At 48.1% G+C, this 22,567-nt stretch overlaps 1 protein-coding gene across 19 annotated transcripts in view; it reads right to left on the bottom strand.

Moving 5' to 3' along the window:
- Window positions 1-22,567, bottom strand: part of LOC130340261 (golgin subfamily A member 6-like protein 22) — a 548,567-nt gene that overhangs the window by 505,288 nt on the left and 20,712 nt on the right. For all 19 annotated transcript variants that reach the window (XR_008880418.1, XR_008880419.1, XR_008880421.1 and 16 more), the window contains one exon: window positions 22,015-22,287. Coding sequence is in view for 13 of the 19 variants with exons in the window: in XM_056554161.1 (XP_056410136.1) it covers window positions 22,015-22,287 (273 nt within the window). In the remaining 6 variants the exon portion in view is untranslated. The remainder of the gene's footprint in view (window positions 1-22,014; window positions 22,288-22,567) is intronic.

The following is a 22,567-nucleotide window of genomic DNA, read 5'->3' as shown; positions in this document are numbered from 1 at the left end:
TAGCAGATCGGGGGCGGGGGGGGGGTTAACTTTCGTTTTCCCCGTCCTACCCACCCACAATAGGCGGGGCAGAATGGGGAAACCGAAGAGGACAGGGCGCCGAAATCCACTTACCCGTCCTGAGGCAGCGGGCGACGGTGATCAGCGGGCGGCGATGTCGTGCAGCAGAAGAGGATGGCTCCCTGGATCCTACGGAAGCCAGTAAGTTGCCTAGTTGCCTATACAGTGGTCTCTAACCTGTAGCCCTCCAGATGTTGCAAAACTACAACTCCCAGCATGCCCAGACAGCTGTTTGGGCATGCTGGAATATGTAGTTTTGCAACAGCTGGAGGGCTACAGTCTGAAACCACTATACAGTGGTCTCTAAACTGTATCCCTCCAGATCATGCAAAACTACAACTCCTAGCATGCCCAAACAGCTCTTTGCTGTCTTGGCATGCTGGTATTTGTAGTTTTGCAACATCTGGAGGGTCACAGTTTGGAGATCACGGTGCAGAGGTCTATAAACTGTAGCCCTCAGATGTTGCAAAACTGCAAATACCAGCATGCCCAAACAGCTATCTCGGCATGCTGGGAGTTGTAGTTGCGTACCTCCAGCTGTTGCATAACTACATCTCACAGCATGCCCTTCGGCGATCAGCACATGCTGTGAGTTATAGTTTTGCAACAGCTGGAGGCACACTGGTTGGAAAATACTGAGTTAGGTAACAGAACCTAACTGAAGGTTTTCCAACCAGTGTGCCTCCAGCTTTTGCAAAAGTACAACTCCCAGTATGCACGGTCTGTCAGTACATGCTGGGAGTTGTAGTCTTGAAACAGCTGGAGGTTTGCCCCCCCCCCCACGTGAACGTACAGGTTGCATTCACACAGGCAGGTTAACAGTAAGTTTCCTGCTTCAAGTTTGGGCTGCGGCAAATTTTTCAATGCAGCGCAAATGCTAGCTGTAAGCTCGCCGTAACACACCAGTGCAAATGTACCGTAAAAAAACTACACTACACTACCACATAATAAAGGGTAAAACACTACATATTACACCCCCTTACACTGTGCCCCCCCCAATAAAAATGAAAACCGTGTTTCCAAAACGGAGCCTCCAGCTGTTGCAAAACAACAACTCCCAGCATTTCTGGAGAGCCGCTGACTGTCCAGGTATGCTGGGAGTTTAGCAACAGCTGGAGGCACCCTGTTTGGGAATCACTGGCATAGAATACCCCTATGTCCACCCCTATGCAATCCCTAATTTAGTCCTCAAATGCGCATGGCGCTCATTTAAGAGACCTGTCGTATTAGTTTAGGACCACATATGGGGTATTTCCGTACTCGGGAGAAATTGCACTACAAATTTTGGGGGCTTTTTCTCCCTTTACCCCTTATGAAAAGGAAAAGTTGGGGTCTACACCAGCCTGTTAGTTTAAAAAAATAAAAAAATTTACACTAACATGCTGGTGTTGCCCCATACTTTTTATTTTCACAAGCAGTAAAAGGAACCCAAAATTTGTAACGCAATTTCTCCTGAGTACGGAAATACCCCATATGTGGGCGTAAAATTCTCTGTGGGCGCACAACAAGGCTCAGGAGTGAGAGCGCACCATTTACATTTGAGGCCTAAATTGGTGATTTGCACATGGGTGGCTGATTTTACAGCGGTTCTGACATAAACGCAAAAACATAAATATCCACATGTGACCCCATTTTGGAAACTACACCCCTCACGGAATGTGACAAGGGGTATAGTGAGCCTTAACACCCCACAGGTGTTTGACGAATTTTCATTAAATTTGGATGGGAAAACGGAAAAAAAAATTTCACTAAAATGCTGGTGTTACCCTAAATTTTTCATTTTCACAAGGGAAAATAGGAAAAAAGCCTCCCCAAAATTTGTAACTCCATTTCTTTTGAGTAAGAAAATATCCCATATGTGGATGTAAAGTGCTCTGCTGGCGCTCTACAATGCTTAGAGCGCCATTGGGATTTTGAAGAGAAAATTTGTCCGGAATTGAAGGCCACCTGTGTTTACAAAGCCCCCATAGTGCCAGAACAATGGACCCGCCCCCCCACATGTGACCCCATTTTGGAAACTACACCCCTCATGTAATCTATTAAGGGGTGCAGTGAGCATTTATGATCTGTCAAACGCCAGTGGGGTGTAAATACTCACTGCACCCCTTATTAAATTCTGTGAGGGGTGTAGTTTCCAAAATGGTGTCATATGTGGGGGGTCCACTGTTCTGGCACCACGGGGGGCTTTGTAAACGCGCATGGCCCCTGACTACCATTCTAAATGAATTCTCTTTCCAAAATCTCAATGGCGCTCCTTCTCTTCTCAGCATTGTAGTTCGCCCGCAGAGCATTTTACATCCTAACATGGTATTTCCATACTCAGAAGAGATGGGGTTACAAATTTTGGGGGCCATTTTCTCCCATTACCCTTTGTAAAATTGGTAAAGTTGGGGAAAAACTGCACTTTAGTGGAAATTTTTTTTTCATTTACACGTCCAATTTTAACGAAAAGTCGTCAAACACCTGCGGGGTGTTAAGGCTCACTGGACTCCTTGTTACACGCCTTGAGGGGTGTAGTTTCCAAAATGGTATCCCATGTGGGGTTTTATACTCACTGTAAGGCCCCTGCCCATGTGAATGTATCCTGTACATTCACGGGGGGGGGGGGGGGGGGGAACCTCCAGCTGTTGCAAAACTACAACTCCCAGCATGCACAGTCTATCAGTGCATGCTGGTAGTTATAGTTTTGCAACTGCTGGAGGCACACGGGTTGGGAAACACTGAGTTAGGAAACAGACAATGTTTCCCAACCAGTGTGCCTCCTGTTGTTGCAAAACTACAACTCCCAGCATTCTCAGGCATGCTGGAAGTAGTAGTTCGGCAACATTTTTAGAGCCAGATGTTGCCGAACTACAACTCCCAGCATGCTTGGAGTTGTAGTTTTGCAACATCTGGAGGACTACAGTTTGCAGACCACTAATACAGTGGTTCCCAATCTGTGCCCTTCCAGATGTTGCAAAACTACAACTCCCAGTATGCCAAAACTGTCCAGGAATGCTGGGAGTTGTAGTTCTGCAACATCTGAAGGGCCAGATGTTACAGAACTACAACTCCCAGCATGCCTGGACAGTAAGGGCATGCTGAGGATGTGTAGTTTTGCAACATCTGGAAGGGCACAGTGGTCTCCAAACTGTGGGCCTCCAGATGTTGCAAAACTACAACTCCCAGCATGCCCAGACGCCAAGGGCTGTCTGGGCATGCTGGGAGTTGTAGTATACAGGGTCCCAATACAGCAATGCATGTCGCTTTACGGCGACATGCATTGCTGTAAAGGGGCCGACCGCGGCTGAAGATCCACTCACCTGTTGCCGCCGCCGCCGTCTTTATCGCCGGGATCCGGGTCTTCAGGGACGAGGTAAGTACCGGGGCCGGTCCCCAGCACTCCCCCGTCCCCCGCTGCGTCCTCCGGTCTTCCTTCCGTCCTCTCCGGACTTCCAGGGGCCGGGCAGGGCGGGAGGAAGTAACTGCCCCCCCCCCTGCGATTGGTCGGTTAACTAACCGAAGAATCGCAGGGGATCGGAGGAGGTGGCAGGCTTGACACCTTGCTCCTATACTTTACCATGGTCCTGGCTGCCGGGATCATGCAAAATTACCGGGCAGTCGGGTCCCAGAGACCCGATCAGCCCGGTATCGTCGCAGATCGCAAGGGCAATTTCCCTTGCGATTTGCGGCGATCGCCGACATGGGGGGCCTACATGGCCCCCCTCGGCGTTTGCCCTGGATGCTTTCTGAAGGATTTCAGCAGGCATCCGGTTCCGATCTCTGCCTGGCGAGCGGCAGGGAGCGGAAAACGCCATGACGTCCTGGGACGTCATTGGTCCTTAAGGCCCAGGGTGCCATGACGTCCCAGGACGTCATTGGTCCTTAAGAGGTTAAAGTTGGATGTGCAAATGATTTTTTTTCATTAAAATGCTGGTTTTCCCTCAAATTAATTTTTTTTTTTACAAGGGATAATAGGACAAAATGCCCCCCAAAATTTGTAACCTCATCTCTTCTGAGTATGGAAATACCCCATGTGTGGATGTCAAGTGCTCTTCTGGCACACTACAATGCTCAGAAGAGAAGGAGTCACATTTGGCTTTTGAAAAGCAAATTTTGCTGAAATGGTTTTTGAGGGGCATGTCCCATTTAGGAAGCCCCTATGGCGCCAGGACAGCAAATAAAACCCCACATGGCATACTATTTTGGAAACTACACCCCTCAAGGCACATAACAAGGGGTCCAATGAGCCTTAACACACCACAGGTGTTTGACGACTTTTCGTTAAAGTTGGATGTGTAAATGATTTTTTTTTTCACTAAAATGCTGGTTCTCTCTCAAATTTTAAATTTTTACAAGGGATAATAGGACAAAATGCCCCCCAAAATTTGTAACCCCATCTCTTCTGACTATGGAAATACCCCATGAGTGGATGTCAAGTGCTCTGCTGGTGCACTACAATGCACCAGAGGAGTCACATTTGCAAATTTTGCTGAAATGGGGGGGGGGGGGGCATGTCGCATTTAGGAAGCCCCTATGGTGCCAGAACAGCAAAAAAAAAAAAAAAACACATGGCATACCATTTTGGAAACTACACCCCTCAAAGAACGTAACAAGGGGTACAGTGAGCCTTAACACCCCTCAGGTGTTTGATAAATGTTCATTAAGTGGCATGTTAAAAGGAAAAATTTTATTTTTTTACACAAAAATGCTGGGGTTACCCCAAATTTTTCATTTTCACAAGTGGTAACAGGAGAAAATGTTACTGTAAATTTGCAAATACATTTCTTTGGAGTAAGGACATACCTCATATTTGGCCGTAAACAGCTTGCACACTGGTCTCAGAGGTGCCGGAGATCAGTCAGGGTCCTTGAGCTTTGTATTTCTCCTATGGAGGAGGAACAGTGGGACCCCCCTCAAGGGGCATTACATGTGGTAAATAACTGGGGTACACTATGTAACTAAAGTGTGGTACAGTGGGACATAAAATTATAAATTATGTTCCCAGAATGATGAACCAGAGCATAGCCAAAACAAAAAAATATGCCCACCCCAAACCCTATGCTCTGAATCATCATTCTGGGAATGTGATGTGTGTGGCCGTCCCTAACCTGTTGCATTAATGCGCACCCCGCTCAGGTGGAGAGAGAGAGCGCTGAACATTTGAGGCAACATAAAAAGTCCCCGATGATAGTGACTCAGTGACCCATTTTTGGAAGAAATACCCCCAGAGGTCTTATCAGTTTTTTTTTTATAAAGAGTTTTTTGGGCATTTTAGTGGTTTTATGGGGTTGAAATTTGCAATGTACTCTGGACTTGGTACATTGGGGTCAAATTATGGGAAATTAAAATGAAGAGGGAAAATTTAGTACCGTATGGAAGTGTGATACTCACTGAAGCAGTTTTTAATTCAGAGGCCCGGATGATGGGGGCAAGTGTCACATTGAGTGGTGGTGTCCTTCCGAATCCCCCTCTTGTGACACATTCTGCATTTTTTTCAGGGTTCGTCCCTTCTTTCCAGTGTGGGGGACTTCACCTGGAAAGTGTTGGCCTGGGACGATCCTGGCACCTAATACTTCAGTTCCTTGGGAAGTCCAGCCTGCTCTTTCCCGGTCACCAAAGATAAGGACCTTTAGGGCTTCTTCTTGGAATTGAAGGTATGTCCCTGTGTTGCCAGCGTACTGGGACAGTACAAAAGCATTGTACATGGCAACCTGTACCATGTAGACCGCAACTTTTTTGTACCATACCCGTGTTTTCCGCATGGCCATGTATGGCTTGAGGACTTGATCAGAAAGATCAACTCCCCCCATATACCGATTGTAGTCCAGAATACAATCGGGCTTGAGGACCGGTGTTGTGGTACCTCGCACAGGGACAGGTGAGCTGCTGTTGCCATGAATAGTAGTCAGCATAAGGACATCCCTCTTATCCTTATACCTGACCAGCAACAGGTTTTCATGGGCAAGGGCACGGGACATACCCTTGGACATAGGTGTCTGGATCAAATTTAAAGGGAGGCCTCTCTGGTTCTTCCGCACGGTCCCACAAGCGGACGTGGATCTGGTGGAAGGGTTGTGAAGAGAGGGATGCTGGTATAAAAGTTTTCCACATACACGTGGTAACCCTTATCCAACAATGGGTACACAAGGTCCAAAACGATTTTACCGCTAACACTCAGAGTGGGTAAACAATCTGGGGGTTCAATACGGGAATCTCGTCCCTCATACACCCTAAACTTGTAAGTGTACCCGGAGGTACTCTCACAAAGTTTATATAGCTTCACGTCATACCGCGCCCGCTTCGAGGGAATATACTGGCGGAAGATGAGTCTCCCCTTAAAACTGATAAGAGACTCATCTACCGAGAGGTCCCTGAGTGGTACGTAGGCCTCCAAAAATTTGGCCCCAAAGTGATCGATGAGTGGTCTCACTTTGTAAAGCCGGTCATAGGTGGGATCACTTCGGGGTGGACATGCCTCATTATGTGCATAATGGAGGCATTTCCGAATGGCCTCGAACCGCTTCAGTGTCAGGGCAATACTGTAAAGCTGGGTCTTGTATAGGATGTCCCCGCTCCAGTACTGCCTGACACTTGGCTTTTGACCAGGCCCATATGCAGCAAGAGGCCCCAAAATGTCATCATTTCTGCTGCATCAATGGAGTACCATTCATTGGACCTGGCCAAAAAAGAATCAGGGTGGTGGGCAATGAACTGCCTGGCGTACAGATTTGTCTGCTCCACCATTAGATTGACAAAACTGTCACTGAAAAAATAACTGAAATAGTCAAATTTCTGTGAATCCAGAATTGTCCATCCGGATTCCGGAGTAGCCAACAAACTCCAGAATCCGTGGCAGATAACCCTCTGGGGGTCTCCAGAAAGGTTCACCAGAAGGGGGCTCTGGTAAACTTGTCTAGGGGTTCGGACTCCTAGTACAAGCGGCATCACCACTCGCACTAGTGCAGGCCACAGGGCCACTACAATGGGGGTTGCGTGGCCTCACCTGGCGGCGTCTCTGCCGCACAGGTGACTCCTCATCAGTACTAGATGATGAGGAGGACGATGAAGAACACAGGAATGTAGGATCTTCATCGTCCTCACTGACAGATTCGGAGTCGGAGGCAAGAAAAGCGCATGCCTCCGCTGCTAAAAATTTTAGCCTAAAGTCTATCTGCGTGTTATACGCCGATATACTGTTTGTGATCCCGCAAAAGCTGCTGCAGTTCAATGATTTAAAGCGGGCACTTTAAATCATTGAACTGCAGCAGCTTCTGCCTGGCCAGAGTCCCACTGCCACCGCCAGATTCCCTCCCAGTCCCCGGTTTTATAGTTATATGTCCCGCCGCCGCCACTGCCCAATTCCCTCCCCGTCCCTGGTTTTATAGTTAAATATCCCGCCGCCGCCACGGCCCAATTCCCTCCCCGTCCCCGGTTTTATTGTTATATGTCCCGCCGCCGCCACTGCCCAATTCCCTCCCCGTCCCTGGTTTTATAGTTAAATATCCCGCCGCCACCACGGCCCAATTCCCTCCCAGTCCCCGGTTTTATAGTTAAATATCCCGCCGCCGCCACCACGGCCCAATTCCCTCCCCGTCCCTGGTTTTATAGTTACATGTGCCCTGGAGACTGCGGTCCTTCATGCTCCGGTGGCCTCCTGATCTGTCACTGTGCGCTGCGTAATGACGAGTGACGTCCTCAACACAACGTCACTCGTCAGTCAGTGCACGGCGCAGTGACAGATCAGGAGGCCGCCGGAGCATGAAGGACCGCAGTCCCCAGGGCACATGTAACTATAAAACTGGGGACGGGGAGGGAATTGGGCAGTGGCAGCGGCGGGATATTTAACTATAAAACCGGGACGGGGAGGGAATCAGGCAGCGGGGGGGGGGGGGGGGGGTATTTAACTATAAAACCGGGGACTAGAGCAGTGGCACTCTGGCCCCACAGAAGTAGAAATGTAGGATCTTCATCGTCCTCACTGACAGATTCGGAGTCGGAGGCAAGAAAAGCGCATGCCTCCGCTGCTAAAAATTTTAGCCTAAAGTCTATCTGCGTGTTATACGCCGATATACTGTTTGTGATCCCGCAAAAGCTGCTGCAGTTCAATGATTTAAAGCGGGCACTTTAAATCATTGAACTGCAGCAGCTTCTGCCTGGCCAGAGTCCCATTGCCACCGCCAGATTCCCTCCCCGTCCCCGGTTTTATAGTTACATGTGCCCTGGGGACTGCGGTCCTTCATGCTCCGGTGGCCTCCTGATCTGTCACTGTGCGCTGCGTAATGACGAGTGACGTCCTCAACACGACGTCACTCGTCAGTCAGTGCACGGCGCAGTGACAGATCAGGAGGCCGCCGGAGCATGAAGGACCGCAGTCCCCAGGGCACATGTAACTATAAAACCAGGGACTGGGAGGGAATCAGGGAGCGGGGGGATATTTAACTATAAAACCGGGGACTAGAGCAGCGGCACTCTGGCCCCACAGAAGCCACTGCACGTAAAAGATTTAAGCGCTTGCTTTAAATCATTGAACTGCAGAAGCCACCAGAAACAGTTTATCGTGGTACACCTGAAAAACACACACACCCTCATTTTTCCAAGGATATTTTGGTAAAAAAACTTTTTTACCAAAACCTCCTTGGAAAAAAGGGGGTGCGTGTAATAGGCCGATGAGTGGTATACCCCGATAAATACGATATATAACAGTGTGTGATTAAAAATCACACACAGTTATATGGGGGGGGGGGGGGGGAGCTGCGGACGTCACACGCCGCTGGCCCTGCGGTCGACCGTAATCAAACCCGTAGCGAATACGGGGGGCTGATTACAAACGGGGTGCCGCGTGCATGCTCACGGGCGTCCCCAGCTGTGGGACTCCCGCGATCAGGCATCTTATCCCCTATCCTTTGGATAGGGGATAGGGGATAAGATCTGCTCTTAGGGGGATAGGGTATAAGATCTGCTCTAAGGGGGATCTTCAGTCCTGAGGGGGTTCCGATCATGCAGAGGAGAGGTCCCTAGTTTTCTCCAGCAGCTCTGACCGCTGACTGAACTAAGCCAGCCATGGGAGCTGCAAGAGGATGCCGTTAACCCCTCCCCTGCCGGCTGCTATTGGCAATAGCAGCGTTCCTGGGGGTGAAGAAATCGCCACCTTCCCATAGATACAGTGGCTGATAGGGGGTGTATCCAACACCCCCGATCGCCATGTATTTCCGGGTCAGCGGGTCACCTGTGACCCACATCACCGGAATAGACGCAAATCGCAAGTGTGAATTCACTTGCGATTTGCGCCGATCGCCAACATTGGGGGGGTCTGATGACCCCCCTGGGCATTTGCGCTGGGTGCCGCTGCGCGGCAGGGACCTAAATTCGCACGGATGTACATGTACCCAGGGTGTCGGAATGTACCAGTACGCCCGGGGTACTGAACAGGTTAAAGGGGGTCTCCTCCTACCCCTTATGAGGCAAATGAATCCTCCTGATGTAAAAGGCGCCTCATTTGCCTCTATATTTTAAAGGGGTTATCAGAGGAGCTGAAATGGCATTAACTTTCCCCTCCCTCCAGTGGCTCTTTTCCAGTTAGCTCTCATCTCAACCCGATACCTTCTCACCTGGAATAAAGGGGGTAGCTGAAATAAGGGGACAGGTAATGTGTTGTGGTAACCACATGTGGGTGAAACCAGGCCTCCATGTGGTAGACAATGTACATACGATGTTTCATACATTTGCTGCCACTGATTTCGCCTGCATGTGACGACTGCAACATGCTACCTGCTCCCCCATCTCGGCCCTCCATTTTCATACCAAAAGGTATCAGGAAAAGTCGAGACCAATCCAGAAGTGAGCTGCTGGGAAAGCAAGGTAAGGTCATACCCTTTCAGCTGTCTTGATAACCTCTTTAACAGCGCCTCTTCCAGGCTCCAGTGGTCTTAAGGAAGTCTTGTCCTCCAGTTTTTGATCTTAAAGGGGGTCTCCTCCTACCCCTTATGAGGCAAATGAATCCTCCTGATGTAAAAGGCGCCTCATTTGCCTCTATATGTTAAGGGGGTTATCAGAGGAGCTAAAAAGGCATAAACTTTTTCCTCTCTCCAGTGGCTAGGAAGCAAAGGAAGGTCATACCTTTTCAGCTGTCTTGATAACCTCCTTAACAGCGCCTCCTCCAGACTCCAGTGGTCTTAAGGGAGTCTTGTCCTCCAGTATTTGATCTTAAAGGGGGTCTCCTCCTACCCCTTATGAGGCAAATTAATCCTCCTGATGTTAAAGGCGCCTCATTTGCCTCTGTAAAATGGGTTATCAGAGGAGCTAAAATGGCATAAACTTTTCCCTCTCTCCAGTGGCTGGGAAGCGAAGGAAGGTCATACCTTTTCAGCTGTCTTGATAACCCCTTTAACAGCGCCTCCTCCAGACTCCACTGGTCTTAAGGGAGTCTTGACCTCCAGTATTTGATCTTAAAGGGGGTCTCCTCCTACCCCTTATGAGGCAAATGAATCCTCCTGATGTAAAAGGCGCCTCATGTGCCTCTATATGTTAAAGGGGATATCAGAGGAGGTAAAATGGCATAAACTTTCCCCTCCCTCCAGTGGCTCTTTTCCAGTTAGCTCTCATCTCATCCCGATACCTTCTCACCTGGAATAAAGGAGGTGGCTGAAATAAGGGGTCAGGTAATGTGTTGTGGTCACCAAATGTGGGTGAAACCAGGCCTCCATGTGGTAGACAATGTACATACAATGTTGCGTACATTTGCTGCCACTGATTTCGCCTGCATGTGACGACTGCAACATGCTACCTGCTCCCCCATCTCGGCCCTCCATTTTCATACCAAAAGGTATCAGGATGAGTCAAGACCAAACCAGAAGTGAGCTGCTGGGAAGCGAGGTAAGGTCATACTTTTTCAGCTGTCTTGATAACCTCTTTAACAGCGCCTCCTCCAGACTCCAGTGGTCTTAAGGGAGTCTTGTCCTCCAGTCTTTGATCTTAAAGGGGGTCTCCTCCTACCCCTTATGAGGCAAATGAATCCTCCTGATATTATAGGCGCATCATTTGCCTCTATATGTTAAAGGGGTTATCAGAGGAGCTAAAATGGCATAAACTTTTCCCTCTCTTCAGTGGCTGGGAAGTGAAGGAAGGTCATACCTTTTCAGCTGTCTTGATAACCGCTTTAACAGCGCCTCCTCCAGACTCCACTGGTCTTAAGGGAGTCTTGTCCTCCAGTATTTGATCTTAAAGGGGGTCTCCTCCTACCCCTTATGAGGCAAATGAATCCTCCTGTTGTAAAAGGCGCCTCATTTGCCTCCATATGTTAAAGGGGTTATCAGAGGAGCTAAAATGGCATAAACTTTCCCCTACCTCCAGTGGCTCTTTTCCACATAGCTCTCATCTCCTCCCTATACCTTCTCACCTGGAATAAAGGGGGTGGCTTAAATAAGGGGTCAGGTAATGTGTTGTGGTCACCACATGTGGGTGAAACCAGGCCTCCATGTGGTAGACAATGTACATACGATGTTGCGTACATTTGCTGCCACTGATTCCGCCTGCATGTGACGACTGCAACATGCTACCTGCTCCCTCATCTCGGCCCTCCATTTTCATACCAGAAGGTATCAGGATGAGTCAAGACCAAAGCAGAAGTGAGCTGCTGGAAAGCGAGGTAAGGTCATACTTTTTCAGCTGTCTTGATAACCTCTTTAACAGCGCCTCCTCCAGACTCCACTGGTCTTAAGGGAGTCTTGTCCTCCAGTATTTGATCTTAAAGGGGGTCTCCTCCTACCCCTTATTAGGCAAATGAATCCTCCTGATGTAAAAGGCGCCTCATTTGCCTCTGTAAAGGGGGTTATCAAAGGAGCTAAAATGGCATAAACTTTACCCTCCCTCAAGTGGCTCTTTTCCAGTTAGCTCTCATCTCATCCCGATACCTTCTCAAATGGAATAAAGGGGGTGGCTGACATAAGGGGTTAAGTAATGTGTTGTGGTCACCACATGTGGGTGAAACCAGGCCTCCATGTGGTAGACAATGTACATACGATGTTGCATACATTTGCTGCCACTGATTTCGCCTGCATGTGACGACTGCAACATGCTACCTGCTCCCCCATCTCGGCCCTCCATTTTCATACCAAAAGGTATCAGGACGGGTCGAGACCAATCCAGAAGTGAGCTGCTGGGAAAGCAAGGTAAGGTCATACCCTTTCAGCTGTCTTGATAACCTCTTTAGCAGCGCCTCTTCCAGACTCCAGTGGTCTTAAGGGAGTCTTGTCCTCCAGTTTTTGATCTTAAAGGGGGTCTCCTCCTACCCCTTATGAGGCAAATGAATCCTCCTGATGTAAAAGGCGCCTCATTTGCCTCTATATGTTAAGGGGGTTATCAGAGGAGCTAAAAAGGCATAAACTTTTCCCTCTCTCCAGTGGCTAGGAAGCAAAGGAAGGTCATACCTATTCAGCTGTCTTGATAACCGCTTTAACAGCGCCTCCTCCAGACTCCACTGGTCTTAAGGGAGTCTTGTTCTCCAGTATTTGATCTTAAAGGGGGTCTCCTCCTACCCCTTATGAGGCAAATGAATCCTCCTGATGTTAAAGGCGCTTCATTTGCCTCTGTAAATGGGGTTATCAGAGGAGCTAAAATGGCATAAACTTTTCCCTCTCTCCAGTGGCTGGAAAGCGAAGGAAGGTCATACCTTTTCAGCTGTCTTGATAACCGCTTTAACAGCGCCTCCTCCAGACTCCACTGGTCTTAAGGGAGTCTTGTCCTCCAGTATTTGATCTTAATGGGGGTCTCCTCCTACCCCTTATGAGGCAAATTAATCCTCCTGATGTAAAAGGCGCCTCATTTGCCTCTATATGTTAAAGGGGTTATCAGAGGAGCTAAAATGGCATAAACTTTCCCCTACCTCCAGTGGCTCTTTTCCACATAGCTCTCATCTCCTCCCTATACCTTCTCACCTGGAATAAAGGGGGTGGCTGAAATAAGGGGTCAGGTAATGTGTTGTGGTCACCACATGTGGGTGAAACCAGGCCTCCATGTGGTAGACAATGTACATACGATGTTGCGTACATTTGCTGCCACTGATTCCGCCTGCATGTGACGACTGCAACATGCTACCTGCTCCCACATCTCGGCCCTCCATTTTCATACCAGAAGGTATCAGGATGAGTCAAGACCAAAGCAGAAGTGAGCTGCTGGAAAGCGAGGTAAGGTCATACTTTTTCAGCTGTCTTGATAACCTCTTTAACAGCGCCTCCTCCAGACTCCAGTGGTCTTATGGGAGTCTTGTCCTCCAGTTTTTGATCTTAAAGGGGGTCTCCTCCTACCCCTTATGAGGAAAATGAATCCTCCTGATGTTAAAGGCGCCTCATTTGCCTCTGTAAAAGGGGTTATCAAAGGAGCTAAAATGGCATAAACTTTTCCCTCTCTCCAGTGGCTGGGAAGCGAAGGAAGGTCATACCTTTTCAGCTGTCTTGATAACCTCTTTAATAGCGCCCCCTCCAGACTCCGAAGGTCTTAAGGGAGTCTTGTCCTCCAGTCTTTGATCTTAAAGGGGGTCTCCTCCTACCCCTTATGAGGCAAATGAATCCTCCTGATGTAAAAGGCGCCTCATGTGCCTCTATATGTTAAAGGGGATATCAGAGGAGGTAAAATGGCATAAACTTTCCCCTCCCTCCAGTGGCTCTTTTCCAGTTAGCTCTCATCTCATCCCGATACCTTCTCACCTGGAATAAAGGAGGTGGCTGAAATAAGGGGTCAGGTAATGTGTTGTGGTCACCAAATGTGGGTGAAACCAGGCCTCCATGTGGTAGACAATGTACATACAATGTTGCGTACATTTGCTGCCACTGATTTCGCCTGCATGTGACGACTGCAACATGCTACCTGCTCCCCCATCTCGGCCCTCCATTTTCATACCAAAAGGTATCAGGATGAGTCAAGACCAAACCAGAAGTGAGCTGCTGGGAAGCGAGGTAAGGTCATACTTTTTCAGCTGTCTTGATAACCTCTTTAACAGCGCCTCCTCCAGACTCCAGTGGTCTTAAGGGAGTCTTGTCCTCCAGTCTTTGATCTTAAAGGGGGTCTCCTCCTACCCCTTATGAGGCAAATGAATCCTCCTGATATTATAGGCGCATCATTTGCCTCTATATGTTAAAGGGGTTATCAGAGGAGCTAAAATGGCATAAACTTTTCCCTCTCTTCAGTGGCTGGGAAGTGAAGGAAGGTCATACCTTTTCAGCTGTCTTGATAACCGCTTTAACAGCGCCTCCTCCAGACTCCACTGGTCTTAAGGGAGTCTTGTCCTCCAGTATTTGATCTTAAAGGGGGTCTCCTCCTACCCCTTATGAGGCAAATGAATCCTCCTGTTGTAAAAGGCGCCTCATTTGCCTCCATATGTTAAAGGGGTTATCAGAGGAGCTAAAATGGCATAAACTTTCCCCTACCTCCAGTGGCTCTTTTCCACATAGCTCTCATCTCCTCCCTATACCTTCTCACCTGGAATAAAGGGGGTGGCTTAAATAAGGGGTCAGGTAATGTGTTGTGGTCACCACATGTGGGTGAAACCAGGCCTCCATGTGGTAGACAATGTACATACGATGTTGCGTACATTTGCTGCCACTGATTCCGCCTGCATGTGACGACTGCAACATGCTACCTGCTCCCTCATCTCGGCCCTCCATTTTCATACCAGAAGGTATCAGGATGAGTCAAGACCAAAGCAGAAGTGAGCTGCTGGAAAGCGAGGTAAGGTCATACTTTTTCAGCTGTCTTGATAACCTCTTTAACAGCGCCTCCTCCAGACTCCACTGGTCTTAAGGGAGTCTTGTCCTCCAGTATTTGATCTTAAAGGGGGTCTCCTCCTACCCCTTATTAGGCAAATGAATCCTCCTGATGTAAAAGGCGCCTCATTTGCCTCTGTAAAGGGGGTTATCAAAGGAGCTAAAATGGCATAAACTTTACCCTCCCTCAAGTGGCTCTTTTCCAGTTAGCTCTCATCTCATCCCGATACCTTCTCAAATGGAATAAAGGGGATGGCTGACATAAGGGGTTAAGTAATGTGTTGTGGTCACCACATGTGGGTGAAACCAGGCCTCCATGTGGTAGACAATGTACATACGATGTTGCATACATTTGCTGCCACTGATTTCGCCTGCATGTGACGACTGCAACATGCTACCTGCTCCCCCATCTCGGCCCTCCATTTTCATACCAAAAGGTATCAGGACGGGTCGAGACCAATCCAGAAGTGAGCTGCTGGGAAAGCAAGGTAAGGTCATACCCTTTCAGCTGTCTTGATAACCTCTTTAGCAGCGCCTCTTCCAGACTCCAGTGGTCTTAAGGGAGTCTTGTCCTCCAGTTTTTGATCTTAAAGGGGGTCTCCTCCTACCCCTTATGAGGCAAATGAATCCTCCTGATGTAAAAGGCGCCTCATTTGCCTCTATATGTTAAGGGGGTTATCAGAGGAGCTAAAAAGGCATAAACTTTTCCCTCTCTCCAGTGGCTAGGAAGCAAAGGAAGGTCATACCTATTCAGCTGTCTTGATAACCGCTTTAACAGCGCCTCCTCCAGACTCCACTGGTCTTAAGGGAGTCTTGTTCTCCAGTATTTGATCTTAAAGGGGGTCTCCTCCTACCCCTTATGAGGCAAATGAATCCTCCTGATGTTAAAGGCGCTTCATTTGCCTCTGTAAATGGGGTTATCAGAGGAGCTAAAATGGCATAAACTTTTCCCTCTCTCCAGTGGCTGGAAAGCGAAGGAAGGTCATACCTTTTCAGCTGTCTTGATAACCGCTTTAACAGCGCCTCCTCCAGACTCCACTGGTCTTAAGGGAGTCTTGTCCTCCAGTATTTGATCTTAATGGGGGTCTCCTCCTACCCCTTATGAGGCAAATTAATCCTCCTGATGTAAAAGGCGCCTCATTTGCCTCTATATGTTAAAGGGGTTATCAGAGGAGCTAAAATGGCATAAACTTTCCCCTACCTCCAGTGGCTCTTTTCCACATAGCTCTCATCTCCTCCCTATACCTTCTCACCTGGAATAAAGGGGGTGGCTGAAATAAGGGGTCAGGTAATGTGTTGTGGTCACCACATGTGGGTGAAACCAGGCCTCCATGTGGTAGACAATGTACATACGATGTTGCGTACATTTGCTGCCACTGATTCCGCCTGCATGTGACGACTGCAACATGCTACCTGCTCCCACATCTCGGCCCTCCATTTTCATACCAGAAGGTATCAGGATGAGTCAAGACCAAAGCAGAAGTGAGCTGCTGGAAAGCGAGGTAAGGTCATACTTTTTCAGCTGTCTTGATAACCTCTTTAACAGCGCCTCCTCCAGACTCCAGTGGTCTTATGGGAGTCTTGTCCTCCAGTTTTTGATCTTAAAGGGGGTCTCCTCCTACCCCTTATGAGGAAAATGAATCCTCCTGATGTTAAAGGCGCCTCATTTGCCTCTGTAAAAGGGGTTATCAAAGGAGCTAAAATGGCATAAACTTTTCCCTCTCTCCAGTGGCTGGGAAGCGAAGGAAGGTCATACCTTTTCAGCTGTCTTGATAACCTCTTTAATAGTGCCCCCTCCAGACTCCGAAGGTCTTAAGGGAGTCTTGTCCTCCAGTCTTTGATCTTAAAGGGGGTCTCCTCCTACCCCTTATGAGGCAAATGAATCCTCCTGATGTAAAAGGCGCCTCATTTGCCTCTATATGTTAAAGGGGTTATCAGAGGAGCTAAAATGGCATAAACTTTCCCCTACCTCCAGTGGCTCTTTTCCACATAGCTCTCATCTCATCCCGATACCTTCTCACCTGGAATAAAGGGGGTGGCTGAAATAAGGGGTCAGGTAATGTGTTGTGGTCACCACATGTGGGTGAAACCAGGCCTCCATGTGGTAGACAATGTACATACGATGTTGCGTACATTTGCTGCCACTGATTTCGCCTGCATGTGACGACTGCAACATGCTACCTGCTCCTGCATCTCGGCCCTCCATTTTCATACCAGAAGGTATCAGGATGAGTCAAGACCAAAGCAGAAGTGAGCTGCTAGGAAGCAAGGTAAGGTCATACTTTTTCAGCTGTCTTGATAACCTCTTTAACAGCGCCTCCTCCAGACTCCGGTGGTCTTAAGGGAGTCTTGTCCTCCAGTTTTTGATCTTAAAGGGGGTCTCCTCCTACCCCTTATGAGGCAAATGAATCCTCCTGATGTAAAAGGTGCCTCATTTGCCTCTATATGTTAAGGGGGTTATCAGAGAAGCTAAAAAGGCATATACTTTTCCCTCTCTCCAGTGGCTAGGAAGCAAAGGAAGGTCATACCTATTCAGCTGTCTTGATAACCGCTTTAACAGCGCCTCCTCCAGACTCCACTGGTCTGAAGGGAGTCTTGTCCTCCAGTATTTGATCTTAAAGGGGGTCTCCTCCTACCCCTTATGAGGCAAATGAATCCTCCTGATGTTAAAGGCGCCTCATTTGCCTCTATAAAAGGGGTTATCAGAGGAGCTAAAATGGCATAAACTTTTCCCTCTCTCCAGTGGCTGGGAAGCGAAGGAAGGTCATACCTTTTCAGCTGTCTTGATAACCTCTTTAATAGCGCCTCCTCCAGACTCCAAAGGTCTTAAGGGAGTCTTGTCCTCCAGTCTTTGATCTTAAAGGGGGTCTCCTCCTACCCCTTATGAGGCAAATTAATCCTCCTGATGTTAAAGGCGCCTCATTTGCCTCTGTTAAAGGGGTTATCAGAGGAGCTAAAATGGCATAAACTTTTCCCTCTCTCCAGTGGCTGGGAAGCGAAGGAAGGTCATACCTTTTCAGCTGTCTTGATAAACTCTTTAATAGCGCGTCCTCCAGACTCCAGTGGTCTTAAGGGAGTCTTGTCCTCCAGTTTTTGATCTTAAAGGGGGTCTCCTCCTACCCCTTATGAGGCAAATTAATCCTCCTGATGTTAAAGGCGCCTCATTTGCCTCTGTTAAAGGGGTTATCAGAGGAGCTAAAATGGCATAAACTTTTCCTTCTCTCCAGTGGCTGGGAAGCGAAGGAAGGTCATACCTTTTCAGCTGTCTTGATAACCTCTTGAACAGCGCCTCCTCCAGACTCCAGTGGTCTTAAGGGAGTCTTGTCCTCCAATCTTTGATCTTAAAGGGGGTCTCCTCCTACCCCTTATGAGGCAAATGAATCCTCCTGATGTTAAAGGCGCCTCATTTGCCTCTGTTAAAGGGGTTATCAGAGGAGCTAAAATGGCATAAACTTTTCCCTCTCTCCAGTGGCTGGGAAGCGAAGGAAGGTCATACCTTTTCAGCTGTCTTGATAACCGCTTTAACAGCGCCTCCTCCAGACTCCACTGGTCTTAAGGGAGTCTTGTCCTCCAGTATTTGATCTTAAAGGGGGTCTCCTCCTACCCCTTATGAGGCAAATGAATCCTCCTGATGTAAAAGGCGCCTCATTTGCCTCTATATGTTAAAGGGGTTATCAGAGGAGCTAAAATGGCATAAACTTTCCCCTACCTCCAGTGGCTCTTTTCCACATAGCTCTCATCTCATCCCGATACCTTCTCACCTGGAATAAAGGGGGTGGCTGAAATAAGGGGTCAGGTAATGTGTTGTGGTCACCACATGTGGGTGAAACCAGGCCTCCATGTGGTAGACAATGTACATACGATGTTGCGTACATTTGCTGCCACTGATTTCGCCTGCATGTGACGACTGCAACATGCTACCTGCTCCTGCATCTCGGCCCTCCATTTTCATACCAGAAGGTATCAGGATGAGTCAAGACCAAAGCAGAAGTGAGCTGCTGGGAAGCGAGGTAAGGTCATACTTTTTCAGCTTTCTTGATAACCTCTTTAACAGCGCCTCCTCCAGACTCCGGTGGTCTTAAGGGAGTCTTGTCCTCCAGTCTTTGATCTTAAAGGGGGTCTCCTCCTACCCCTTATGAGGCAAATTAATCCTCCTGATGTTAAAGGCGCCTCATTTGCCTCTGTTAAAGGGGTTATCAGAGGAGCTAAAATGGCATAAACTTTTCCCTCTCTCCAGTGGCTGGGAAGCGAAGGAAGGTCATACCTTTTCAGCTGTCTTGATAACCTCTTTAACAGCGCCTCCTCCAGACTCCAGTGGTCTTAAGGGAGTCTTGTCCTCCAATCTTTGATCTTAAAGGGGGTCTCCTCCTACCCCTTATGAGGCAAATGAATCCTCCTGATGTAAAAGGCGCCTCATTTGCCTCTGTTAAAGGGGTTATCAGAGGAGCTAAAATGGCATAACCTTTCCCTCTCTCCAGTGGCTGGGAAGCGAAGGAAGGTCATACCTTTTCAGCTGTCTTGATAACCGCTTTAACAGCGCCTCCTCCAGACTCCACTGGTCTTAAGGGAGTCTTGTCCTCCAGTATTTGATCTTAAAGGGGGTCTCCTCCTACCCCTTATGAGGCAAATGAATCCTCCTGATGTAAAAGGCGCCTCATTTGCCTCTATATGTTAAAGGGGTTATCAGAGGAGCTAAAATGGCATAAACTTTTCCCTCTCTCCAGTGGCTCTTTTCCACATAGCTCTCATCTCATCCCGATACCTTCTCACCTGGAATAAAGGGGGTGGCTGAAATAAGGGGTCAGGTAATGTGTTGTGGTCACCACATGTGGGTGAAACCAGGCCTCCATGTGGTAGACAATGTACATACGATGTTGCGTACATTTGCTGCCACTGATTTCGCCTGCATGTGACGACTGCAACATGCTACCTGCTCCTGCATCTCGGCCCTCCATTTTCATACCAGAAGGTATCAGGATGAGTCAAGACCAAAGCAGAAGTGAGCTGCTGGGAAGCAAGGTAAGGTCATACTTTTTCAGCTGTCTTGATAACCTCTTTAACAGCGCCTCCTCCAGACTCCGGTGGTCTTAAGGGAGTCTTGTCCTCCAGTCTTTGATCTTAAAGGGGGTCTCCTCCTACCCCTTATGAGGCAAATGAATCCTCCTGATGTTAAAGGCGCCTCATTTGCCTCTGTTAAAGGGGTTATCAGAGGAGCTAAAATGGCATAAACTTTTCCCTCTCTCCAGTGGCTGGGAAGCGAAGGAAGGTCATACCTTTTCAGCTGTCTTGATAACCGCTTTAACAGCGCCTCCTCCAGACTCCAGTGGTCTTAAGGGAGTCTTGTCCTCCAATCTTTGATCTTAAAGGGGGTCTCCTCCTACCCCTTATGAGGCAAATGAATCCTCCTGATGTAAAAGGCGCCTCATTTGCCTCTATATGTTAAAGGGGTTATCAAAGGAGCTAAAATGGCATAAACTTTCCCCTCCCTCCAGCTCTTTTCCAGTTAGCTCTCATCTCATCCCGATACCTTCTCACCTGGAATAAAGGGGGTGGCTGACAAAAGGGGTCAGGTAATGTGTTATGGTCACCACATGTGGGTGAAACCAGGCCTCCGATGTTGCATACATTTGCCGCCACTGATTTCGCCTGCATGTGACGACTGCAACATGCTACCTGCTCCCCCATCTCGGCCCTCCATTTTCATACCAGAAGGTATCAGGACGAGTCGAGACCAATCCAGAAGTGAGCTGCTGGGAAAGCAAGGTAAGGTCATACCTTTTCAGATTTCTTGATAACCTCTTTAACAGCGCCTCCTCCAGACTCCAGTGGTCTTAAGGGAGTCTTGTCCTCCAGTCTTTGATCTTAAAGGGGGTCTCCTCCTACCCCTTATGAGGCAAATGAATCCTCCTGATGTTAAATGCGCCTCATTTGCCTCTATATGTTAAAGGGGTTATCAGAGGAGCTAAAATGGCATAAACTTTCCCCTACCTCCAGTGGTTCTTTTCCACATAGCTCTCATCTCATCCCTATACCTTCTCACCTGGAATAAAGGGGGTGGCTGAAATAAGGGGTCAGGTAATGTGTTGTGGTCACCACATGTGGGTGAAACCAGGCCTCCGATGTTGCATACATTTGCCGCCACTGATTTCGCCTGCATGTGACGACTGCAACATGCTACCTGCTCCCCCATCTCGGCCTTCCATTTTCATACCAGAAGGTATCAGGATGAGTCAAGACCAAAGCAGAAGTGAGCTGCTGGGAAGCGAGGTAAGGTCATACTTTTTCAGCTGTCTTGATAACCTCTTTAACAGCGCCTCCTCCAGACTCCAGTGGTCTTAAGGGAGTCTTGTCCTCCAGTCTTTGATCTTAAAGGGGGTCTCCTCCTACCCCTTATGAGGCAAATGAATCCTCCTGATGTTATAGGCGCCTCATTTGCCTCTTTATGTTAAAGGGGTTATCAAAGGAGCTAAAATGGCATAAACTTTTCCCTCTCTCCAGTGGCTGGGAAGCGAAGGAAGGTCATACCTTTTCAGCTGTCTTGATAACCTCTTTAACAGCGCCTCCTCCAGACTCCAGTGGTCTTAAGGGAGTCTTGTCCTCCAATCTTTGATCTTAAAGGGGGTCTCCTCCTACCCCATATGAGGCAAATGAACCCTCCTGATAGTAATGGCGCCTCATTTGCCTCTACATGTTAAAGGGGTTATCTCAGCATCTAAAATGGCATTATCTTTCCCTGGTTCCCAGTGGCTCACTTCAAGCTTGGTCTCTTTCCCTGTTGACTTATCACCTGGAATAAAAGGGGGGGAATGAGATGGTGGGTCAAGTACTTTGTTGTGGTCACCACATGTGGGCAAAACCATGCCTCCATATGGTAGCCAATGTACACACAATGTTGCATACATTTGCTGCCACTGGTTTCACCTGCATGTAAAGGCTTCAGCATAGTACCTGCTCTGCCATCTAAGATCTACCTTTTCATACCAGAAGGTATTAGGAAGAGTAGAGACCAAATCAGAAGTGAGCTGCTGGGAAGGGAAGAAAGGTAATACCTATTGATAATCTCTTTAACAGCGCCTCCTCCAGACTCCACTTGATGTTAAGGGAGTCCTCCACATTTGGTAAAGAAAAAGTTTGTTACGCTGCTGATGAAGGCTCTAGTTGGTGTACAAAACCACGTGCAGCAAGTTAGCTCTTCTTCTTCTTCTTCTTCTATTACCTTTTCATCTTTCTCCTTCTTTACCTCTTCCTCTGCTTCATTCTGCCCTTCATTCTTCTCCACTTGTTCTTTCTCCTTTCTGTCATTCTCTTCCTCCTTCTCTTCTTTTTTTTCTTCATTGTCCCCTTCATCCTGCTTCTCATCTTCGTTCTCCTTCTCCTCTTCATATTTCTTCTTTTTCTCCTTCTCTTCCTCTTCTTTTTCCTCCCCTTCATCCTCCTCTTTTTCCTCTTCCTCTTCTTTGTTTTCCTTCTCCTTCTTCTCCTCTTCTTCCTTCACACATAAGTAAATCAGATAATCTGTATGATTTGCCTCATCCAGCCTTCCATGATTGTTGTAATATCCTCCGTCAGAAAGGGTTGCTCTCGACTAGAACAGTATCAGGGGATCCAAAGCCAAGACTTTGACATAATGAGACAACAGAGGTCCAACGATGGTGTCTTTATTTGTAGGAAATTTTGGGCAAATATCACTTTTCTCTAGGAAATACTTCTTTTAGGTTGACTCATGAATGATAACAACAAGGTTTATGAAACAATGAACAAGAAGAAAG

The sequence above is a fragment of the Hyla sarda genome, unplaced genomic scaffold, assembly GCF_029499605.1.
Source record: "Hyla sarda isolate aHylSar1 unplaced genomic scaffold, aHylSar1.hap1 scaffold_58, whole genome shotgun sequence".
In the NCBI taxonomy this organism is placed as follows: domain Eukaryota; kingdom Metazoa; phylum Chordata; class Amphibia; order Anura; family Hylidae; genus Hyla; species Hyla sarda.
The sequence above is the reverse complement of the archived record's forward strand: the minus strand, read 5'-3'. Positions and strand labels throughout refer to the sequence as shown.